This window comes from Tamandua tetradactyla, chromosome 1 (genome assembly GCF_023851605.1).
Source record: "Tamandua tetradactyla isolate mTamTet1 chromosome 1, mTamTet1.pri, whole genome shotgun sequence".
Taxonomy (NCBI): Eukaryota; Metazoa; Chordata; class Mammalia; order Pilosa; family Myrmecophagidae; genus Tamandua; species Tamandua tetradactyla.
In genome coordinates, this window is record NC_135327.1 from 25,333,759 (window position 1) to 25,359,133 (window position 25,375).

The window sequence follows — 25,375 nt, forward strand, 5'->3', positions numbered from 1 at the left end:
AAAATTTTAAAGAAGAAGTCAATTCCCAATTCTGCCACCCTGTGACCCTGAGCAAGTCTATTTCTTCTCGTGTCTCAACTTTCTCATCTGCAAAACAGTCCTCTCATTGCTTCCTTATAAGGTCGCTGTCAGGAGAAACAAGCTAACATGTAAAAGTACCTGTCCTATGGTAGTATTCCTCACCTCACTGAAAGTCACCCAACCTCATTAAAACAACAGCAGATCTCAGGGCAATGAGAGCAGGGAGCAGGGCACAAACCCACCACTCACCTCACAATACATTCAAATTTTTCCCTGCAAAAAGCCAAGCTAGTGGAGCCCTGAGTCCAGGTCATGCGAAAGCACTCACCAAGGATGCAGAGGATCCCATCTGGCCGAGACTTGCTGCTCTGGGTCAGGATACTCTGAACTTGGTGGAGTCGACTGCAGCTGCAACAAGAACAGAAGACAGCTCCCTGAATGCCACATAGAGAGAAAAGGTGTGTCCTCAGCAAGGGAAGCACAATGAAGCCATGAGGAAAAGCAATTACTTCAGAAGGGAGAGAAAGGTCCTTGTCTGGTTTTGGTATCAGAACTATAAAATGAATTGGGACATGCTCCCCGGATGATTCTTTCAATTTGATAATGTATTTTAAAAACTTCATAAGAAAATACTGGAAAGAAGAGTTGATGTACTCTACAGTATGTTGGTTAGCTCACAATTGAAACTGTATGATACTGCATGGTATATTAAAAGAGATAAAAAGAAACCAGTGAACAAACAAAGATAGGTCCAGACAACAAAGGAGAAACAAAAGGAACATTTATTGAAAAAACACAAAACATCGTATACTGTGCACTCTACTTTACCAGTACCTGTAAGGCAGATAGAAGAGCCAGATTTTGAACCTAAGTCTACCTAATGCCAAAGCCATATCCCTTTCTGTATAGCATGCTATCTCAAAAGGGCAGGGATGGAACTGGGATGTTGGGCCTAGAGAAAAGATAGAGTGCAGTGCCCAAATTAAAGAGTATAACTGAAGAGACACCATTTAAAAGAGGGACGTGACCAGGCCCAAGGAACTGAAACAGGATCAGCAGATGAACATTAGGAAAACAGACCACGTCAGTGTAAGGGAAAAGGTCCCATAAATAAAGCTCCTCTGACTAAAGAAAGGGGCTGCCTCTGAGGGTAATTAGTGCATGGCCAGGTCTGGAAGAGCCCCAGCAGAAGCAGTGCCACCACCTGTCTGGAAATAGTAGAGATGTGTACACCCCTTCCAGTCCCAGGCTTCTGTGGTCGTCCACTAGCCCAGCCTAGGAATATTCAAGTACCTTAATACTAGAACCAAATGGTTGACATTCAATTCAACCCACTTCTAAAGTAAAAATGACTGCACTGATTTCCAATACATTTTATTTCCATTAAATGTGAGAACCAACACATATTTCCTACAGCAACAGTATTTACCAGAAGCAAGACTGAGTGGAATATGAAGGATTAGGGATAGATAAAAAGAAAAACAGAATATTGGTCCCTGACCTCAAGGAGCTCTGGAAGATATGAGGTCCAATTAAGCAGGAAAACGAAAGATAGCCCATCTCTGACCCAAGTCAGGTACTTCTCTCTTTTACTCGAGATCTTAATATAATGAGCATACTTAGGCTACATATCCTCTTCACTGAGCCAGTGTCATTACCATCAGCTGTAAAACAATTGAAGAGAATTCTTATCTAACTATTTAAGATTTTTTTTTAAAGAGGCGCAAATAAATTCACTCCTTCAAAATGATATATTGGTGCCTCCTAAAGTTTGAAATTTATCACCTAGGAAGTGTTTCTGCCAAAAATGTTTGCTATGAATCAAATCAAGACTTTAGACCAATGTCTAGTTTACAGGAACTATAGAAGAACAAGTGAAACAATATCATGAGAAAAGTTATTAGACAAATCCAGAATATAGGACTGGCCTGCTCTCTTCAAAACTCACTGTCCACACCACAGTTCCCCCTTCCATTCTTCAGTTGTTGTACCCACAGTGTTCACGATTTGCAATGGATGTAGATCGCCTAAGAATGGCAGGGGAAACTGTAGCGTATACATACAACAGACTACTAAGTGGCTGCAAGAAAGAATGAAGTCACAAGGCATACAACTAGGCTAAAGAACCCTGAAGACAGCATGTTGAATGAATCACACGTCACTCATATAGACTAACTATAATAAACAAACTGGGGGAATTGAAGAGCATGGGTTATCAGGTTGGGGCCTGTTGTAAAGGCTCCTAGATTGTAAACTCTTAGAGCAGTAGCATGTATTTCGGAGTTGTAACTGTTCTTTCTAATTTCTGAGATACTGAGCTACTTGTGTATAACCTGGTTGTTCCCTGAAACTTTGGGTATTTATGTGACACCTGAGACTCAGGGTTAGAGCTCTGAAGCTATGAAAGTCAGCATTACCCTATTCAGCAACAGTTTAAAAAGCTGAAAAAGTGATCAGACTTTGTCTGGATATATGAATGAAGCTGATCTGGATAGGACTAAGGTAAATCAGAATACTGGATATAGCCCATATTTTCAAACTTCAACTTCTGTGCAAGACCAAAGAAAGAGATGTTTATTTGGTACAAAATTTATATTTCATATCTAATTTAACTTGTATGGTCGTTTTATTTGAACACCACAATTACATAGAACCTTGAATAGGGAATGAGATCTTGTTGGTTTGCACAGGTTAATATGATGCCCTGATACATCCCAGAGTAATTTGGGCAAAGAATTAGAAAGTATTTGCAAAGTTCCCTTGGGAGACTGAGGAGAAAAGAGGAAATATTAAAGTTCCCCATCTGAGGAATTCCTGATATTCTTGCAAGCAGTGCAATTCAAGAGGCTGAGTCCTTGATCTTGGGGTTCGCCCCTATGAAAATTATTCCTGCAAAGAAGAAGCAAGCCTATTTCTAATTATGCCTAAGACTCACCCCCAGAGAATCTCTTTTGTAGTTCAGATGTGGCCTCTCTAAGACAGAGATGTGCCCTTCTCCATTAAATAGGACATGAATCTGATGGGTGTAAATCTCCCTGGCAATGTGGGACAGGACTCCTGGAGATGAGACAGGATCCAGCATCATGGGATTGAGAATACCTTTGTGACCAAAAGGCGGAAAAGTGAAATGAGACAATGTTTCAGTGGCTGAGAGATTTCAAACAGAGTTGAGAGGTGATCCTGGAGGTTATTCTTATGTGTTATATAGCTATCCCATTTTAGTTTATGGTGTCTTGGAGTGGCTAGATGGAAGTACCTGAAACTGTTGAACTGTATTCAAGTAGCCTTAATTCCTGAAGATGACTGTACAACATACAGCTTTTATAATGAAACCATATGATTGTGAACACCTTATGGCTGATGCACCCCTTATCTGGGGTATGGACAGATGAGTAAAAAAATAAGGACAAACATTAAATAAATAATAAGAGAGGGGATATGGGGTAAAAAAAAATTGGGTGGACTGCAATACTGGAGTGATGCAAATGTTTTAAAAATGATCATCGTGAGGAACACACAACTATGTGATGATTTTGTGAGCCACTGATTATGATTATATACCTTGGATGGACTCAGTATGTACATGAAGATACCTTAATAAAAATATTTTTAAAAATTTAGTATCAACAACCCAAGCGTCCATCAACTGATGAATGGATAAACAAAATGTAATATACACATACAATAGAATATTATTGAGCTGTAAGAAGGAATGAAGACCTGAAGTATGCAACAATATGGATGAACCTTGAGGACATTATGTTGAGTGAAATAATTCAGACATGTAAGGGCAAATGTTGTATGATCTCACTAAAATGAGCTAATCATAATAAGTAAACTCACAGAGTTAAAATCTAGAATATAAGTTACCAGGAGATAGAATGAGGGGAGCGGATACTGAATGTGTGCAGAATTTTTAACTAGGATCAATTCAATGTGTCATGGTCAGGTTCATGTGTCAACTTGACCAGGCGGTGGTGCCCGGTCATGTTGTCGGGCAAGCGCTGACCTGTCTGTTGTTATAAGGACATTTCATGAACTTAAATCATGATGAAATCAGCTGTATCCACAGCTGATTGCATTTGTAATCACCTAAGGGGAGTGCCTCCTACAATGAGTGACACTCAATCTAATTAGCAGAAGGCTTCTAAAGAGGATTCAGAAGAGACAGTCACTCTTCCTGCTTCAGCTGGTGAGCCTCTTCTATGGAGTTCATCCAGACTCTTAGTTGGCGTCGCCAGCTTCACAGCCTACCCTATGGATATGGACTCTTCTATCCCCATGGTTGTCCAGCCAGCCTCTCTTGAGAGTTTGTTGCAGACTTCATCGGAATTACCAGCTTGCAGCCTGCCCTACAAACCTTAGACTCAACATTCCCATGGTTACATGAGATACTTATATAAATTCTATATCTACAGATCTCTCCTGCTGATTCTGTTTCTCTAGAGAACCCTAGCTAACACACAATGTCTGGAAATGGACAGATGTGATGGTAGCACATTAAGGTGAGCGTAATTAACAGCACTGAATTATATGTGTGATTGTGGTTGAAAGGGGAAGGTTAGGGTTATGTTTGTTGCTAGAAGGTAAGACAGGGGACTGCTATAAAAGTGAACCTTGTGGTGGTCAATGACTATGATGAATAGTTCAAGTATAAGTATTTTCTTTCATGAACTAGAACAAATGAATGAAACTATTACAGGGAGTTAATAATAGAGTAATACATTTGGAAATGCACCTATTGCAAACTATGAACTATAGTTAACAGTGATACTTTAATATTCCTCCATCAACCATAATAAATGTACCAAACCAATGCTAAGGTCAATAAAAGGGGGTGTGCTGGTTTGAAAATATTATGTACCCCAGAAAAGCCATGGCTCAATTCTAATCCAATCTTGCAGAGGCAACCATTTCTTTCAATCCCTATTCAGCACTGTAGGTTGAAACTTGATTAGATTATATCCATGGAGATGTAACACACCCAATTGTGGGTGTGATCTTTTGATTACATGGTGACATGACTCCACCCATTCCAGGGGGTCTTGTAAGTTTACTGGAATCCTTTAAAAGAGAAAACATTTTGGAGAGAGTCAGAAATGACAGATCCTAAAGAAATGACAAAAGCCTCAGAACCAACAAAAGTTTCCCAGCAGAGCTGAGACAGATGCGGACATGTGGAGAACAAAGACATGGATGTCTCTCCAAGATCCTTGGAGCCCAGCAGCCGTTGCCATGAGATGTAGGGAAGCCAGAACCTGGAGAGAGCCAAGGGATTGCCAAGAGATGAAACCCAGCCCCGGAGAAGCAGAGTGAGGAACCCACACAGGGACAGAGGCTGAAAGTAACAGAGCCCAGGAGCGAGGGACAGCCATGTGATGTCCCAGCTGAATAGAGGTGTTCTAGACTCATCGGCCTTTTTTGAGTGAAGGTAACCTCTTGTTGGTGCCTTAATTTGCACACTTGCACTTCCTCAGAACTGTAAACTTGTACCTTATTAAATTCCCCTTTATAAAAGTCGTTCCAGTTCTGATATATTGAATTCTGCAGCTTGCAAACTAGAATAGAGCTTATAAAGGGATATGTGATGCTTTGAGGGTTTTTTTTTTTTTGGAGTGATGAAAATGTTCTAAAATTGATTTGTGATGATGAACGTACAATTATTTGATGGTACTGTAAACCACTGATCGTAACTTTGGATAGACTGTATGGTGTGTGAATATATCTTAATAGAACTGCTCTTTAAAAAAACCTCAATAGGGGGTACAAGGGTAATTCAGTGGTAGAATTCTTGCCTGCCATGCGGGAGACCCAGGTTCGGTTCCTGGCCCATGCACTTCCCAAACAAACAAGCAAACAAAAATTCAACAAATGCTGCTGCAATAACAGGGTACTCACATGGAAAAAGAATGAAATGCAACCCCTGCCATACAGCATACAGAAAACAAACAAACAAAAACCTCAATGGTATGTAGAACAAAAACAACAGAGAGGGAGAACTCTTCTAGAGTAAAATAGTTAAAAAATTGGAATAAAGAATGCAATGTATGAACTCTGATTTGATCATTTTTTAAAAAACAGGGAAACATTTGAGAAAATCTGAATATGGACTGGGTATGACATGGTATCAGGGAGTAACTATTTTCTCAGGTGAGATACCATTATTGTAGTTAATGTAGCAGAGTGTCCTCTTAGAATATGCACAGGGAAGAACTTAGGAGTAAGGTCATGATGTCTGCACTTACTTATGAAAGGCTCAGCATAAAAGAAGAATAAGGAAAAGAAAAAAAAAGCAATGCACATAGGAAAAATATTGACTTGAATGTAAGTGGTGGAATAACATACTATTCTTTCAATTTTTCTGAATATTTTCATAATAAAATATTTTAGCAAAATTTTGTGAAAATTTTGTAAAATCTGCTTCTTGGAGTATAAAACAGTAGTTTTCAGGTCACTCCCATAATTTAAGAAATGATCCCTCTTCTTTTCATTGTTCATTAAATGCAAACTTTTTTGCATGCATCTGACATCACTTTCTACAACTTTAGACAAGTGAATTCAAATAAGTTATATCACAGAAAGCACTCAACTGTTAAGTCAATATGATGAATCTCTACCTCCTTGAAATCACATCTAATGAAATCTCTATTTTTATTTCACTAATCTGTGATACTTGAATTTAAAATTCTTCACCAAAAGCCTTGTATTGTACCAAGTATAACTAACTTATTGTTCTCATTTAACTGTAAAACAGGAACAAATAATGAGGTGTAAAAGCTCTGATGGTTTTTGTGAGTCATGTGCATTTTCAAATAAATGGAAAATCATTTTTCCATTCTTCCAAATGGAAGAGGGACATGCACACTAACAAGGTTTTAGAAGCAGCAAAGGAAACAGCAAGAAGATTAAAGTCAGAAATCTTTTCCCATTGGAAATGACGATTGTCTGCCCCTCCCCACTTTTTCAGGTTTAATAGAAAATTGATCTTACCATCATTTTTCTGCACTAGGAGTATTACATCAAGTTGATCCTTTGGCCCATTTTCCACCCTGTCTGGACAGAGGCTGACTGCCTGCCAAAGTTACCAAAAGCTCTCTGATTTTCAAACCTACAACCAGCCAGTAACAGAAGCATGAATAGACTATATGATCCAGGAAACAAACGGCTTACTCACACTGTTGCTGAAAACCAAGACAATATTTAAAATAGGAGCAAAAAAGAGAGTTTCTTTTCCAAAAGGATCTTGGCCAAGTAAAGTGGAAGCATATAAAATGTAGAAAGACCTTCATCTTCCTAGACTAACGCATTTTCCTAATTGGTTTACAATTTTCTTATCAAATGAGCAAAATTAAATTCAGTTCTTTTTTCCTTTGTACATTTTCTTGCTTCCCAAATTTAATTTCTAATGAATATAGCCTATTCTTTGTCACTGAACCACTAAATTTGTCACTTAATTATTTTTAATTTAAAAAAGTTTGAGAATTATTGCTTTTTTCTTTCTTCTCTTTGTATTTATATGTTATATTTTAAAACAAAAAATGATAAAAAAACAAAACAAACTATAGGCACCTATAGTAATATTAGATACAATAAATTCTTGAAACAATACATAAATAAATAAATATACATAGGAGTATAAAGAAGACCGTGATCAGTCATATTCCTAACACCTGGAATTAACCACTAATATTTTGGCATGTATGCTAACTGGCTTTTTTTAAAAACCAGTTTTATTATGAAATATTACATATATACAAAAAGCAATAAATTTCAAAGTACACTGTAACAAATAGTTATAGAACAGATTACAGAGTTTAGTATGGGTTACTATTCCATAATTTTAGAATAAAAAAAACCAAAAAAACAAAAATAACCCAAATTTTGGGGTTTCCTTCTGGCTGCTCCAAGACACTGGAGACTAAAAGAAACATCAAAACAATGATTCAGCAGTCATACTCATTTGTTAAATCCTATCTTCTCTGTTAAAATTCCACCTTTTCCTTTGATCCTTTTCCCAATCTTTAGGGGTATTTGGGCTGTGCCCATTCCAACTTTTTCATGTTGGAAAGAGGTGTCAATAATATAGGATAAGGGGATGGAACTAGATAATGTTCTTGCAGAGGCTGACCCCTCTATGTTTCAGGACTTGTCTGGCCTAAGAACCCATGTAGATGTTGTAGAAGTAATCTCAGTATATAAAACTTTTGTAGAATCTCAGATAGAGCCCCAGGTGTTCTTTAGGGTTAACAGGAATGATTTTGGTTAGTTTGGCAAACCATGGTAATTAGTAACATTTATCTAAAGCTAGCAAGGGTAGCCTCCAGAATAGCACTTCAACTCTATTTGAACTCTCTTAGCCACTGATACCCTTATTTTGTTAAATTTCATTTCCCCCTTTTGGTCAGGAAGGTGTGTTGATTCCACAGTGCCAGAGTCAGTCATGTCCCACATTGCCAGGGAGACTTTCACCCCTGGATGTCATGGCCCATGTAAGGGAAAGGATTAATGATTTTACTTATAGAGTTGGGCTTAGAGAGAGAGAGAGAGAGGCCACATCTGAGCAACAAAAGAGGTTTTCTGGAAGTAACTCTTAGGTACAACTACAGGTATACTCAGCTTCTCTGCTACAGAAATAAGCATCACAAAAGCAAGCCTCAAATTTAAGGGCCTGGCCTATTAACTTGGGAGTCCCTAATATCTGAGCAAGTATCAGGGCTTTTTCAGTGGTAAAGCTTAATAGTTTCATATTTTTTCTCTCATCCCTCAAGGGACTTTGACAATACTTTTTTTTTTTTTAAATATTTTTATTGACAAATCTTCACAAACATACATTCCATACATGGTGAACAATCAATGGCTCACAGTATCATCACATAGCTGTGTATTCATCACCATGATCATGTTTTAGAACATTGACATCACTCCAGAAAAAGAAATAAAAAGAAAAAAGAAAAAACTCATACATACCATACCCCTTACTCCTCCCTCACTGACCACCAGTATTGCAATCTATCCAATTTATTTTACGCCTTATCCCCCCTAATATTTATTTTTTATCTATATTTTTTTACTCATCTGTCCATACCCTGGATAAAAGGAGCATTAGACATAAGGCTTTTACCATCACACAGTCACATTGTAAAAGTTGTATCTTTATATAATCATCTTCAAGAATCAAGGCTACTGGAATACAACTCAACAGCTTCAGGTATTTTCGTCCAACCACTCCAAGACACCATAAACGAAAAAGGGATATCTATATAAAGCATAAGATTAACCTCCAAGATAATCTCTTGACTCTATCTGAAATCTCTCAGCCACTGAAACTTTATTTTGTCTCATTTCTCTCTTCTTTCTTTTGGTCAAGTAGGCTTTCTCAATCCCTTGATGCAGGGCGCTGGCTCATCCTGGGAGTTCTGTCCCATGTTGTCATCAGGGAGATTTATACCCCTAGGAATTATGTCCCATGGAGGGGGGAGTTTGCCAATACTTGTTAATTAACTGCTCAATATACTCTGGAATGTATCTGGGTATTACCTTAGGCTAAAGAAAATTACAAGCCCTTATTCCCATTCTGGGCTTCATGTGTTTGGGTTGTTTAATAAGCTATCACGACAGGTTAAGTTAGATTATATGGCACAGAAAATTTTGGTTTTGGGCAAAATAAACCTCTCTTCTTTTTTCATACAGAAGGTGAAGTTCTAAAATACAGACAATGTCCTCCTTATCCCCGTATTCTGATTCATCTTAGTCCTGATCCAATCATCTTCGTTCTTATCTCTAACTGAAGTCTGATCTCTTTTTAGGTTTCTTTTTAACATATGTTCTATGTAGCAATGCTTACTTTGAGAGCTGCAGAACTCCCACTCTTCTGAGTCTTAGGTGTTACACAAGTAATAGCCAAAGTTCCAGGGAGATAAAAGGCTATACCTTTACCGCACAGCCTCTCAAAATCTAGAAATAACATTAACAGCTCTGGACTAAATGTGACTACTGTAAGAGCTTACATTCTAGGCCCCAATTTTCTTATAAGTATTTTCTAAAAGAGACCATACAATATTTGTTCCCTTATTCCCAGCTTATTTTGTACCACATAACATCCCCAAGGTTCATTCACCTAACTGCGTGTCTCATGACTTCGTTCCCTTTCTGCAGCCGTACAATATTCCATTCATATACATATACGAATATATATATATACACACACACACTGCCATTCGCCAGTCTACTTCTCAATGTATCCTTCAGCCACCTACATCCGTTGGGCATCATGTATAATGTCCAAAGTCAACTATCCATGTCTCACATTATCATCACTTAGTTATACAATCATTAACACTCTTCATTTTTAGACAATTTTCATTGTGTCAAAGAGAAAAACAACCGAAAAACACACCCTCACCAAACAGAAAGTCCAAACCTCCCCTTAACCCTTGTCCTTCCCCTCCCCTTGCCAATTATTTACCCCTAGTATTGCTGTGGTACTGCTGACGTCTTCCTTTTAAATAAAGATCATAGCATGCAATGTCAGTTTTGCCCCTATACCCCTCTATCACTGACTCTGTACAAGATTCATACTTTTGAAGTAGTTTGTACAGGAACTCATTTATATTTGTAGTGTTAATTGGTGGTATACACGGCTCTATATAACCCCTTTCAATCATGTTTACCTTTAATATGCCAATATTACTTATAAACCCAATAATGAACTGCCTCCACGTCTATCCATTCCCTTACGTTTAAGTTCAACCTCATTAGCTAACTGTTCACCTATCTCTAGCTTCTGTGTATCTCTAGTTTTCCTATATTCTATATTATAAGCCTCTGAGTTTAGCTTTACCAAGATCATAGTAGCATAATCATACAGTACCTATCTTTCTGTGTCTGGCTTATTTCACTCAGCATTATGTCCTCAAGGTTCATCCATGTTGTCATATGCTTAGGATCCATTTTGTCTTGCTGCGGCATAATATTCCATCATATTCACATATACATACATACATACACACACACCACATTTTGTTTATCTACTCATCTGCTGATGGGCATTTGGGTTGTTTTCATCTTTTGGTAGTTACGAATAATGCTGCTATGAACATCAGTGTGCAAATGTCCATTTGTGTCCTTACGTCCTCTGAGTAGATACCTAGTGTTCTAGTTTGTTAGCTGCCGGAATGCAACACACCAGAGATGGATTGGCTTTTAATAAAAAGGGACTTATTTTGTTAGTTCTTCAGAGGAAAGGCAGCTAACTTTAATCGGAGGTTCTTTCTTACATGGGAAGGCTCAGGTAATTCTGCTGGCCTTCTCTCCAGGCTTCTGGGTTCCAACAATTTTTCCCGGGGTGATTCCTTTCTGTATATCCAAAGGCCTGAGTTGAGCTGCAAATGCTGAGATGAAGTATGCCGAGCTGCTTGGGCTGTGCTACATTGCACTCCTTCATTTAAGCACCAGCCAATTAAGTCAAACACCACTCACTGCAGCAGGCACACCTCCTAGCTGACTGAGGATGTAATGAGCAATAGATGAGGTTCACTACCATGGGCTCATGGCCACAGCAACAGAACTAGGTGCCTTCACCTGCCAAGTTGACAACTGAATCTAACTATCAACCTAGCAATGGTATTGCCAGGTCATATGGCAATTCTATACTTAGCTTCCTGAGGAACCGTCAAACTGCTTTCCACAGTGGTTGTACCATTTGACATTCCCATCAACAGTGGATAAATGTGCCTCTTTCTCCACATCCTCTCCAGCACTTGTCGTTTTCTGTTTTATTGATAACGGCCATTCTGGTAGGTATGAGATTATATCTCACTGTGGTTTTGATTTGCATTTCCCTAATAGCCAGGGAAGTTGAGCATCTTTTCATGTGCCTTTTGGCCATGTGTATTTCCTCTTCTGAGAAGTGTCTGTTCAAGTCTTTTGCCCATTTTGTAATTGGGTTGTTTGTCTTTTTGTTGTTGAGTTGAACAATCTCTTTATACATTCTGGATACTAGACCTTCATCTGATATATCGTTTTCAAATGTTGTCTCCCATCGTGTAGGCTGTCTTTTACTTTCTTGACAAAGTTCTTTGATGCACAAAAGTGTTTAATTTTGAGACGTTCCCATTTATTTCTTTCTTTCTTCAATGCTTATGCTTTGGGTGTAAGATCTAGGAAACTGCCTCCTATTATAACATTTATAAGATATATCCCTACATTTTCTTCCAACAGTTTTATGGTCTTAGATCTAATGTTTAGGTCTTTGCCCATTTTGAGTTAATTTTTGTATAGGGTGTGAGGTATGGATCCTCTTTCATTCTTTTGTATGTGGATATCCAGTTCTCTAGGCACCATTTATTGAAAAGACCATTCTGTTCCAGGTGAGTTGGCTTGACTGCCTTATCAAAGATCAATTGTTCATAGATGAAAGGGTCTATATCTGAACATTCTATTGGATTCAATTGGTCAGTATATCTATCTTTATGCCAGCACCATGCTGTTTTGACCACTGTAGCTTTGTAATACACCTTAAAGTCAGGTAGTATGAGACCTCTGACTTCATTTTTCTTTCTCAGGATACTTTTAGCTATTTGGGGCATGCTGCCCTTCCAGATAAATTTGGTTATTCATTTTTTTATTTCTGAAAAGTAAGTTTTTGGGATTTTAATTGGAATTGCATTGAATCTGTAAATCAATTTAGGTAGAACTTACATTTTAACTATATTTAGTCTTCCAATCCATGAACACATCATGCCCTTCCATTCATTTAGGTCTTCTGTGATTTTTTTAAACAATTTCTTATGGTGTTCTCTGTATAGGTCTTTTGACAGCTGCTTTTTTAAAAAGCCACTTTACTAGTACATATTCACATACAATACACTCCATATAAAGTGTACAATCCATGACTTTTAGTATAATCACAGAGCTGTGCATTCATCACCTCAATCAATATCAGAATGTTTTCATTACTCCCTTAACAGTAATCCCTCAATCCCTCTCTCCTTCCCCAGCCCTATATTATCACTAATCTAACTCTGTCTCTATATATTTATTTATATTTACATTTTATATAAATAGACTCTTACAATATGTAGTACTTTGTGTCTGGTTTCTTTCACTTAGCATGTTTTTAAAAAAATTATTGTTTGAGTGAATAAAAAAGTATTTTCAAAGCCCCCTAGAAGGAATGGTGAGAGAGGGAAAATTCTTCCCCATATGGAGAAGGCCTGATATTCTCGTAAGCAATGAGGACAACAAAATCAAAAGGCTGAACCTTCAATTTTGGGGTTTGTTCATATGAAATATATCCCTGCAAAGAAGAGGCTAAGCCTACTTAAAATTAGGCCTAAAAGTCACTCCCAGAGAACCTCTTTCGTTGCTCAGATGTGGCCTAACCATCAGCCAACATGGCAAGCAAACTCACTGTCCTCACCCTCTCTATGTGGGACATGATTTCCAGGGGTGTAAACCTCCCTGGCAGCGTTGAGACAGAAATCTTAGAACGAGCTAGGACTGAGCATCAAGAGATTGAGCAAACCTTCTTGACTGAAAGGGGGAAGTGAGAAATGAGACAAAATAAAGTGTCAGTGGCTGAGAGTTTCAAATAGAGTCAAGAGGTTATCCTGGAGGTTATTCTTAGCATTATATAGATAATCCCTTTTTTTTTTTTAATTTTTTTTATTAATCAAAAAAAAGAAAAGAAATTAATGCAACATTTAGAAATCATTCCATTCTACAAATGCACTCAGTAATTCTTAGTATCATCACATAGATGTATGATCATCATTTCTTAGTACATTTGCATCGCTTTAGGAAAAGAACTAGCAAAACAGCAGAAAAAGATATAGAATGTTAATATAGAGAAGAGAATTAAAATAATAATACTAATAAAATACATATATATATATAAAAAGGAAAAAGAAAAAAACAAAAACAAAAGATACAAACACAGAAACAAACAAAAAACCATATTTCAGGTGCAGCTTCATTCAGTGTTCCAACCTAGTTACATTACACCTAGGTATTATTGTGCTGTCCATTTTTGAGTTTTTGTATCTAGTCCTGTTGCACAGTCTGTATCCCTTCAGCTCCAATTACCCATTATCTTACCCTGTTTCTAACTCCTGCTGGTCTCTGTTACCAATGATATATTCCAAGCTGATTCTCGAATGTCGGTTCACATCAGTGGGACCTTACAGTATTTGTCCTTTAGTTTTGGGCTAGACTCACTCAGCATAATGTTCTCTAGGTCCATCCATGTTACTACATGCTTCATAAGTTTAGTCTGTCTTAAAGCTGCATAATATTCCATCGTAGGTATACGCCACAGTTTGTTTAGCCACTTGTCTGTTGATGAACATTTTGGCTGTTTCCATCTCTTTGCAATTGTAGATAATGCTGCTATAAACACTGGTGTGCAAATGTCCGTCTGTGTCTTTGCCCTTAAGTCCTTTGAGTAGATACCTAGCAGTGGTATTGCTGGGTCGTAATCCATTCTGCCATTCTACATCTTTTGATTGGGAAATTCAGTCCATTAACTTTTAGTATTATTACTGTTTGGATAATATTTTCCTCTACCATTTTGGCTTTTGTATTATATATATCATATCTGATTTTCCTTCTTTCTACACTTTACTCCACACCTCTCTTTTCTGTCTTTTCGTATCTGACTTTAGTGCTCCCTTTAGTATTTCTTGCAGAGCTGGTCTCTTGGTCACAAATTCTCTCAGTGACTTTTTGTCTATAAATGTTTTAATTTCTCCTTCATTTTTGAAGGACAATTTTGCTGGATATAGGAGTCTTGGTTGGCAGTTTTTCTCTTTTAGTAATTTAAATATATCATCCCACTGTCTTCTAGCTTCCATGGTTTCTGCTGAGAAATCTACACATAGTCTTATTGGGTTTCCCTTGTATGTGACAGATTGTTTTTCTCTTGCTGCTTTCAAGATCCTCTCTTTCTCTTTGACCTCTGACATTCTAACTAGTAAATGTCTTGGAGAACGCCTATTTGGGTCTATTCTCTTTGAGGTGCGCTGTACTTCTTGGATCTGCAAATTTAGGTCTTTCATAAGAGTTGGGAAATTTTCAGTGATAATTTCTTCCATTAGTTTTTCTCCTCCTTTTCCCTTCTCTTCTCCTTCTGGGACACCCACAACACATATATTTGTGCGCTTCATATTGTCATTCAGTTCCCTGATCCCCTGCTCAAGTTTTTCCATTCTTTTCCCTATAGTTTCTGTTTCTTTTTGGAATTCAGATGTTCCATCCTCCAGTTCACTAATTGTAGTTTCTGTCTCTTTAGATCTACCATTGTAGGTATCCATTGTTTTTTCCATTTTTTCTTCTTTGTTCTTCACTCCCATAAGTTCTGTGATTTGTTTTTTGAGATTTTCTATTCCTTCTTTTTGTTCAGCCCATGTCTTCTTCATGTCCTCCCTCAATTTATTGATTTGGTTTTTGAAGAGTTTTTCCATTTCTGTTCGTATATTCAGCATTAGTTGTCTCAGCTCCTGTATCTCATTTGAACTATTGGTTTGTTCCTTTGACTGGGCCATATCTTCAATTTTCCGAGCATCATCCATTATTTTCTGCTGGTGTCTGGGCATTTGATCAGATTTCCCTGGGTGTGGGACCCAGCTGGTTGAAAGGTTTTTCTGTGAAATCTCTGGGCTCTGTTTTTCTTTTCCTGCCCAGTAGGTGGCGCTCGTGGTGCTCGTCTGTCTGCACGGCAGTCGGCCTGGGAAACCGCACGTGAAGGCGGGGGTCGCTGGCCGCCGCAGCTTGGGAGAGTGCCGGTCCCAATTGCCCAGCTGGCCCGAAACGCCAAGCGTGACGGGAGGGCCCCGCTATCCAACGTTCCCAGTCAGACCGGGGAGCCACGTGCGTGGAGGGGACCCCTGTCGCCAGCCGCCCCGGCCAGGAAAACATGCGCCCCTCGAGTATCTCACCACAGCGGATTCTCCCTGCCTGTTCAGCTGTTCCAGAGTGGGGTACGCTGTCTTTTTGGTCTCTGTCGTGACTCCGGGAGCTGTTTCGTATTGTTTCTGTTTCTTTAGTTGCTTTTCTGGAGGAGGAACTAAGACCCGCGCGTCTTACTAAGCCGCCATCTTCTCCGGAAGAGATAATCCCTTTTTAATTTAAGGTGTATTAGAGAGGCTAGAGGGAAATTCTTCCATAATTCATACTAAGAGAGGCTAGTCTGTGTAGTTTGTTTTCAGGTACCAATGCAGAGTATGAACCAAGTGACTACCTAAATGTTTAAAGTTACATCTGATTCAAAGGAGAAGGTGAAGTTATAATAGAGAAGATAGAATTTAACAAATGAGTATGGCTGCCGAATCATTATATTGATATTTCTTTTAGTCTCCAGTGTCTTGAAACAGCTAGAAGTAAAACCCTAAAATTGTGGAACTGTAACCCACACCAAACTCTGAAATCTATTTTACAACTAACTGTTGCAGTGTGCATTGAAATTTATTGGTCTTTGTATATATGTTATTTTTCACAATAAAAAAGTTTTAGGAAATGGGCCAAGATGGCAGCTCAGTGAGGTGTGGGATATAGTTCATCCTCCAGAGCAGCTAATAAATAGCAAAAAAATGTTTATTTGGTACAAAATTTATATTTCAACTAGCGCATTTCCTAATATAACTTATGTGGACAACTTAATTGAACTCCATAAGTACATGGAACCCTGAGTAGGGCATGAGATTTTGTAGATTTGTTCAGAGTGATGCCTCAATAAATCCCAAAACGATTTGAACAGTGAATAAAAAAGTATTCGCAAAGTCCTCTTGGGGGAATGGTGAGAAAGGGGGAAAATTCAACTTCCCCAAGTGGAGAATTCTTGATATTCTCACAAGCAGTGGGGACAAACAAAGCAATAGGCTGAGCCCCCAATCTTGGGGTTTGCTCATATGAACTTAATCCAGCAAAGGATAGGCTAAGCCTACTTAAAATTAGGTCTAAGAGTCACCCCCAAGAGAACCTCTTTTGTTGCTCAGATGTGGCCTCTCTCTTTCAGCCAACATGACAAGCAAACTCACTGCCCTCCCCCTCTCTACATGGGACATGACTCCCAGGGGTGTCATAGACATGACTCCTTCCTGGCAATGTGGGACAGAAATCCTAGAATGAGCTGGGACTCAGCACCAAGGGATTGAGAAAACCTTCTTGACCGAAAAGGATAAGAGAAATGAGACAAAATTAAGTGTCAATGGCTGAGAGATCCCAAACAGAGTCAAGAGGTTATCCTAGAGTTTATTCTCACACATTAAATAGATATCACCTTTTTAGTTAAGGCATAACAGAGAGGCTGGAGGGAACTGCCTGAAACTGTAGAGCTGTGTTCCAGTAGCCATGTTTCTTGAAGATGACTGTATAATGATATAGCTTTTGCAAGTGACTGTGTGATTGTGAAAACCTTGTTCTGATGCTCCTTTTATCTACAGTATGGACAGATAAGTAAAAAATATGGATTAAAAACAAATAAATAATAGAGGGAACAAATGTTAAAGTAAATAGGGTAGAGGGATATACTAGTGGTCAATGAGAGGGAGGGGTAGGGTGTATGGTATGTATGAGTTTTTTCTTTTTTCTGTTTATTTCTTTTTCTGGAGTGATGTAAATGTTCTGAGAAATGATCATGGTGATAAATATACAACTATGTGATGATATTGTGAGCCACTGATTGCACACCAAGTACGGAATGTTCATACATTAAGAATGTTCGTGCGTATGTTGATTGATTTTATTAATAAAATTTTTTTAATTATTGTTTGTTTTTAATAAAAAACATAGGTTGAATAACAAATATAGGTTTAGACAAAAGTCATATAAAAAAATACAACATTCCCATATACCATGTATTGCTGACACCATGCATTTGTGTGGTGCCTTGGTTACAACTGATGTAAGAATATTAAAGTATTACTGTTAACTAGTCTACAGTTCACACTAGGTGTACTTTTCCCCATATACCACCCTATTAGTAACACCTTATAATAGTGTCATACATTTGTTATAATGAAAGAATATTTTTATATTTGTTTTATTAACCAGTCCACCATCCACAATAGCATTCACTGTGTTATACAGTACCATGGTTCATCATCTAACTTTCCTTCTAGTAATATGCATGACCTAAAACTTCCTCTTTCAACCACACTCACCAAAATAATTGAGCGCTGTTAATTACACTGTAATAATCTATCACCACTATCCACTTATAAACATTTATAGTCAACCTAACTAGAAATTCTGTATAAATTATGTATCAGCTCCCCTTCTTTTACCCCCATTTTATCCCCTGGCAACTAAAATTATAGATTCTAACTCTATGAATTTGCTTATTATAATTAGTTCAAATCTGTAAGATCATACAATATTTGTCCATTTGTGTCTGGTTTATTTCACCAACATAATGTCCTCAGGGTTCATCCATGTTGTCAAATGCATCAGGACTTCATTCCTTTTTACTGCTGAGTAATATTCCATTGTATGTATAAACTACATTTTTAAAGTCCATTCATTAGTTGATGGACACTTCGGTTGCTTCCATCTTTTGGCAATGGAAATTATGCTGCTATGATCATTGGTGTGCAAATACCTGTTCAAGTCCCTGCTTTCAATTCTTTGGGGAATATACCTAGAAAGTAGACTGCCTGGGCATATGGCAATTCTATACTTAACTTCCTGAGGAATTACCAAATGATCCACAGGTGCTGCACTATTTTACATTTCCAGAAGCAATGAATGTGTGTTCCTATTTCTCCATATCCTCTCCAATTCCTGAAATTTATTATTATTATTTTTTAATAGTAGCCATTCTAGTATATGTGAAGTGATATCTCAATGTGGTTTTGATTTGCATTTCCCTGATGGCTAATGATTATTTTAACATTTATTTTTTAATTTCCTTATTTTATTTTTAATTTAATTTTAAAATTTATTTCATGTAAAAAACAACAATTTAAGTTGCATAAATCTTGAGGACATCTTCATCTCATTTGCTCCCCTTCTCTAAAGGTCATAGATGAGTCCAAGAGCTAAGAAACACTATGAAGATATTAGGTACTATTAATGCCACAAACCTCACTGAATAGAGTCCTCATTACACTATCATACAAGACTCAAGTGGAAAGGCAAATACCTAGGCCTCTAGGTCTTATACAAGTATGGTATTATACTGTTGCTTGTGATTTGCGTTTTCTTAAGGCAGGGACCATCTGCATTACAACAGCAGTTCCTACTTCTATAGATCTATAAACCCAAAGGAGAATCATGCGTTGTATACCAATGTTCATAGCAATATTATTAATAGCAGAAAGGTGGATGCAACCCAAGTGCCCACTGACAAATAAGTGCATAAAAAATGTGGTATATCCAGAAAATGAAATATTATTCAGCCATAAAAAGGAATGAAGTTCTGATACATGCTACAATATGGTTGAACCTTGAAACCATTACTGAAATAAGCCAGACAACAAAAGACAAATATGGTATGATTCCATTTATATGAAATATCTAGAATAAACAAATTCATAGAGATAGAAAGTAGACTAGAGGTTACCAGGGGTTGGAGGAGAGAGAATGTGGAATTACTGATCAATGGATGTAGAGTTTCTGTTCTGGGTGATGAAGTTCTGTTAAAGGATGTGGTGATGGTAGCACAAACCTGGAAATGTAATTAATGCTACTGAATTGTGCACTTAAAAATGGTTACAAGGGCCTGCCCCTCACACCTGCCTAAGAGTCTGGCTGGATATAGAATTCTGGGTGGGAATCTATTTTCCTTCAGAAGGCATTGCTTGCTCCATTATCTTCTAGCTTCCAATCCTGCTAGAATCCTGTGGTTCCTGATCCTATCCATGTGATCTGCAGATATTCTCTTGTCTTTATAGTGCTCTAAAATTTCATATTACTGCAATTAAAAAAAGCAGAAAGGGGGAGGGGGAGAACCACGGGTACTGACAACTGGCCAGTAAACATTACCAGAAGAGATAACCTGCCTCTATGAGACCTTAATCAAGTGCTCTCGGTAGAACATCATTACGGTGAATCAACTTTTTACAGCCTAACTCACAACTATGACTTCATTCTCTGAACACACATGAAATTTAACATAGCCCACAGTTTGATCTTTAATTATTCTCTAGTCATTCAGTAAATAATTGCAGTGTTTCATAATAGCTAATACTAGCAGTTCCTGTTTGGTGAGTGCTATGTGACAGACACTGATCTAAGCACTAGGAGAAGCAAGGTGGGAAACGGCAATTAAAAAACGGTTCCAGGGGTAACAGAGGTTCTTTCTGATGGATTCCTTGCCTGTACATAGAGGGGTATAGAGGGGGCCCAGCATAGGAACTCCCTTAATCAGACTGTTTTCTGGAGTAATCCTCCATTGGCTTCCTAATAAAGAGTACATGGGAGGTAACATTTTGAGACCTTACATCTGTGAAAATGCCTTTATCCTTCCCTCACATCTGCCTAAGAGTTTGGCTAGATATAGAATTCTGGGAAGGATCTATTTCCTTTAGAAGGCACTGCATGCTCCATTATCTTCCAGTCTTCAATCCTGCTAGAATCCTGTGATTCTTGACCTTAGCTCTGTTATTTGTTCTTATTCTCTTGTCTTTATAGTGCTCTAAAATTTCATAATGCTAAGACTTGACATGGATATTTAAAAGTTCAATGTGCTGGATCCTTGGCTGTTTCTTTTAATCTGGAAACTCAAGTCCTCCACTTTTGGGAAATTTTATTGTATTATTTCTTTGATGATTTCCTCATGCCATCAGACCATAACCACCTACAATCCCTTCTATACACAGATATCTATAGGCCACTGGTCTTCCATATTCTTTAAAGATTTTGGCTTCTAGATCCTTGTCTCTTTCTCTAATACAACTCACCTTAATTCATGATAAACTCAATATGCACCTAGATATACCTTCCAGCTTCCCACCTCTCAGTTCCTTGACTTCCTCTCTCTACCCTCCCTCACAGTGCCCACATCCAAGCAGCTCAATAGAAAAAATCATACTATTATGCTAAGTGGGTCTCACCTTAAATTTATGACCACAAACATCAAATGGGCACTTGGTGCTGCAGGCAATCCTAATTTCCTTATTCAACTCATTTTTCCCCACTTTCCTGGGTAAATTTTACACTGTTTCTCACCTCAAACTTTCAATACCCTTGCCCCACTCTTCATTTTTAGCTAAACACTTTCCTTCTTATTTAACTGAGAACAGAAAAGGAATCCATAACCAAGCTACCAATTCACCAGCATTAGATATCTAGCCTGAGACTAACTTATCCATTTGTACACTAGATGCCATTCCCTCTCACCTATTCATTCCAGTAATTTTCCCCTGCCTATTGCATCATTCCCATTAACTTATAAATATGCTCTATTTGCTGTCCGCAAAAAAACAAACCACAAATTCTTTTAACACCCCATTTCCTTCCAGCAACAGCCCCATTACTCTGCTCTTCTTATAAACAATCTTTGAAACAGGTTATCTGTAATCACTGTCTCAATTCCTCTCCTCCCATTTTCTCTTGAACCTATTTCACTGCACCAAAACAACTGCTGTCAAGGTCACCAATGACCTCCATATTAGCAAATCTGATAGTCAATTCTTAGTCCTCATTAGTCTATCAACAGTATTTATCATTTGGCTTTCCATAACTGTCTTTGGTTCTTCTACTTCAAACCATTTTCCTTCAGAATTTGGAAGACATTGCTCTACTGTCCTTTCTGAAACCTTCTTGCCTTTCTTACCCCTAAATATGGGATATCCCATGGACTTGGACACTGGTCCTCTTCTCTACCTATATTCAGTCCCTGGATCTCTAGCTAGTCTTATGACTTTAAGTAAAAACCTAGAAGTCGTCAGTGTGACGGATGGTATTTCCAGCCCCAACCTCTCTCCTAAACTCAAGACTAATATATCCAACTGCTTATTTAGTATCTCCACTTGGATATCTTTTAGACATCTCAAAGTGAACCAGGTCAAAAGTTAACTCTTTATTCTTCACAAACCTCCCTTCTTCCTGTTTCCAAAATCTATAAATGGCAACCCCATTCTTCCAACGGCTGAAGCCTAAACCTACTATACTGTTTGTATTATTGTTCCTTCTGCCCTATTTCTTCCTCAATACTTAGGTCTCATTACACTATATTATGATTTTTGCTCTTTTTGTCTCTTCCCCCTTACATAAGTGCTCTTTAAGGGTAGGGGTCTGTCTGATTTGTCTGAATCCACAGCACCTAGCACAGCGTATGTTGGATTATTTGTTTAAAGAAGCAGTGAAATTTTAAACTATTGAGCGAGTCCCAAGCAGGAATGGATAAGATCTTTTGTGGTGTAAAAGATTTTTAAATTGGAATTAGACTTCAGTTAGATTTCCAATGGTTCCTTAGGTTATACTTTGGTAGTAACTCCAAAATTCCTGTGGCATGAAACAACAAAGGTTTACTTTTTGCTCACTCTACATGCCTAACAGAGGTCACTAAGAGCTTGCTCTGGGTCACAGACTGATGAGTACCACTATATGGACAATGGCAGTAGCCATGACAGAAGGAGAGAGTGGCAAATCACACACTAGCAGCTCTTACCACATAGGGATATACATCACTCCAGCTCACATTTCACTGACCAAAAGAAACATGGGCATACCCTACTTCAAGGGGGGAAAGTAAGTACAATTCAGCCACATGCCAAGGAGATGGGATTCAAAAATACTTGATGGACAGAACTAATGACTATCACATTTTTAAAAGCCTCTAGCTCTGAGCAACAATATTGTAATTTCTGATCTCCATTCTCCATCTGTGAAAATGGACTCTATCACCAGAAGAGAATCACACAATTGCAAAGTACTATGTATGGGTCTTTAGGAATGTAATTTCACCAGTTAAGCCTGCTTCTTTCATCACCCAGGAATCAGAGCGTAGCAGAGAAGCCAAATAAGGGTGCCAGGAAAGCACTGAGCCCAAACCTACCAGAAATGTTCAATGTCAAAAAGTACGGGAAAGGCTTGAAAAGAATAGTTAAGAAAGCATGTTCAGTTAGTAGAAGTGGGAAAAGAAGGTAACCTTCATCAAATATCTCTCACCAAAGGTATGGAACAGCCAGAACTTGGGGTTCCTTATACCCTTGTCAGAAGTCTAACAAGTCTCACTCAAACCACTTGATGGAAGATTAGAAGTTTCAATATAATTAGTAAAGTTAGTTAAATCCTTAATATAAAAACACTACCTGAAAAAAATGGCAGAACACTACCATGCTTCTAGAAACAAGAAAGGAAGCAGTTAGTTTAGACAGAAAGCTGATTTTTTTTTCTAAAAGTCTCAAAGATCTTTTGAAGGAGAGTGACCTCTTGGGTGATGACCCAATCTCAAGATTTTTAAACTCAAGATGATCTGGAATGAACCTCAAGTCTACACAGAGCCTATGTTTAGTGCATAGCTGCCACAAGTTCTAAAGTATCCTGTGCAGTTTCTATACCAAGTTCAAACATTTTCTAATTGTGAAACTGACTGCCATTGGAGATGGCTAAACACTAGGAAGTGTAAAGCCCCCAAGGTATTTCACTAAAGGGCAGAGTAGTAGTTCAAAGGATGTCCACCTACTGAATTAGACACAAATTAGGGGTTCTTAATGAGGGTTCATCGGTATCTAGCCTCACCTCCCCCATCCTATGTTCACTCATCAAACGTATTAATTGCTGGGTGGGAGACGGAATGCAGGGAAGTAAAAGGGACAGAGTTCTAACATCTAGTTCTTGCTCTCCATGAACTTGTTCTAGTTAAAAAACAAACAAACAAAAAACAGATTGGCAAGCAAAAAGTTAAAATACAATAATAACCTAAGCACCGTATCAAAGACATAGGAAGAATCCTCCGAACATGTAACTTGACAACGTCCTTTCAGGGGAACAGTACCGTATGTGCTTTGCTAAGTGGCCAGAATAAAGAAAAAGCAAACCAAAAAGCCCTTTTCTGGTTTAATGACAGGTTAGCAGTCCGATTTCTCTCTCCTCCCCCCCCCCTTCCTTCTCAACGGTCTCCGCCACAAACCCCTCTCTATCATTCTAGCCTCCACACTTCGCTGGTTTCCCCACACCAACTCCGATCAAAAACAATGCCCAGATTTTCAAGGTCAGCCCAAAGGCACTACAAACAGAAATCAGAAACGGATCTTCCTACATTGATGAGGCAAAATGGGGAGGGAGGACGCTTCCCAATACCACCTCCCCACTACCATCCGGAAGCTACCGGGGGCTGTCTCTAGGCTCAGGGCCAGGCGCCTAACTGCTTTCGGGTAGTCGGAGCCTCTTTCCTTTTCCATCCAGTCAGTTTTCCCTTCTGCGCCCCGGATGAACCCCACCTCCTCCCAACCTGAGCTCCATAATATGGGGTGAGGGGACGTCGCGATGAGGGCTGGGGCGGGGGAGATGGAGAAACGCAGTAGGGGAGCTGCTGTCAACAGCAGGGGGTGGTGGGTATTCTTTAGGAAAGCCGCGATCACGGGGGAGTCTTTTACAGGGAGCTGCTATAGGGGGGCTTTATAGGTAAGCCGTTTCTGGAGGAAACCCATTTGGGGCTCTACGTGCGTGGGGTCTCTAGGATGTACAGATAGCCGTTAACATTCTCTGCGGTTGGGGATGTCATAGTAGGGAGTCTCCACAGGGGAGCCGTTGTCTGGGTTGTCTATAGCGGAGCCATTGTGGGAGTCTCTACAGAGAGTCCCGTTCCTAGGGAAACGATCCGCTGAGAGAACTGTTAAGGGAGAATCGCCCGCGAGGAAGCCATGTCGGGCCACGCCCTGCGGCGGGAGGCGTCACCCGACCCCGCTAGTCCGCAACCCCGGCCCCGCCGCCCGGTGCGGCCCCGGCCCCGCGTACCTGACCGAGGGCGACCCGCGGCTGGGGCCGCCGGGAGACCGCACGCGGGGCAACCCCAGCCGGCGCCGGGGATACGTGTCCATGGCGGTGGGCAGAGGAGGAGGACGGTGCGGCTGCAAGGGGTTCACTGGCCGGTCGAGCGGCTTGGCCGGCCAGGGGGGAACGTCGGGCGCAGAGTGGGGCGGGGCCGGGCGCGCGCACGGAGAGCGGAGAGGGGGCGTTGGGCCGGGCCGAGATCCGGGAGCGGGGACGGGTGCACTGTCCCAGGGCCGCGCCCTCCTCACGCTACTGAGTCGCCTAGCAGGGTGATGGGAGCGCTGTTCTCTAGGCTGAAGGCTACGGCGCCGCCACGCTGCCTGGCCTGAAGACCTTGCATCTCTGACGGGGGACCCTCAGCGGCGACCCCAGTCACGCGCACGGACGCGCTGGGGGCGGGGCCTCGCTTTAGCCCCGC

At 39.4% G+C, this 25,375-nt stretch overlaps 1 protein-coding gene across 1 annotated transcript in view; it reads right to left on the bottom strand.

Moving 5' to 3' along the window:
- Positions 1 to 25,079, bottom strand: part of DNAAF9 (dynein axonemal assembly factor 9) — a 189,849-nt gene extending 164,770 nt beyond the window's left edge. Inside the window, exons 1-2 of the mRNA XM_077156837.1 lie at positions 24,922 to 25,079; positions 350 to 429 (exon numbers count right to left, since the gene is read on the bottom strand). Of these exons, the coding sequence (XP_077012952.1) occupies positions 350 to 429; positions 24,922 to 25,004 (163 nt within the window). The 5' untranslated portion in view covers positions 25,005 to 25,079. The remainder of the gene's footprint in view (positions 1 to 349; positions 430 to 24,921) is intronic.
- Between the last annotated feature and the right edge of the window lie 296 nt (positions 25,080 to 25,375).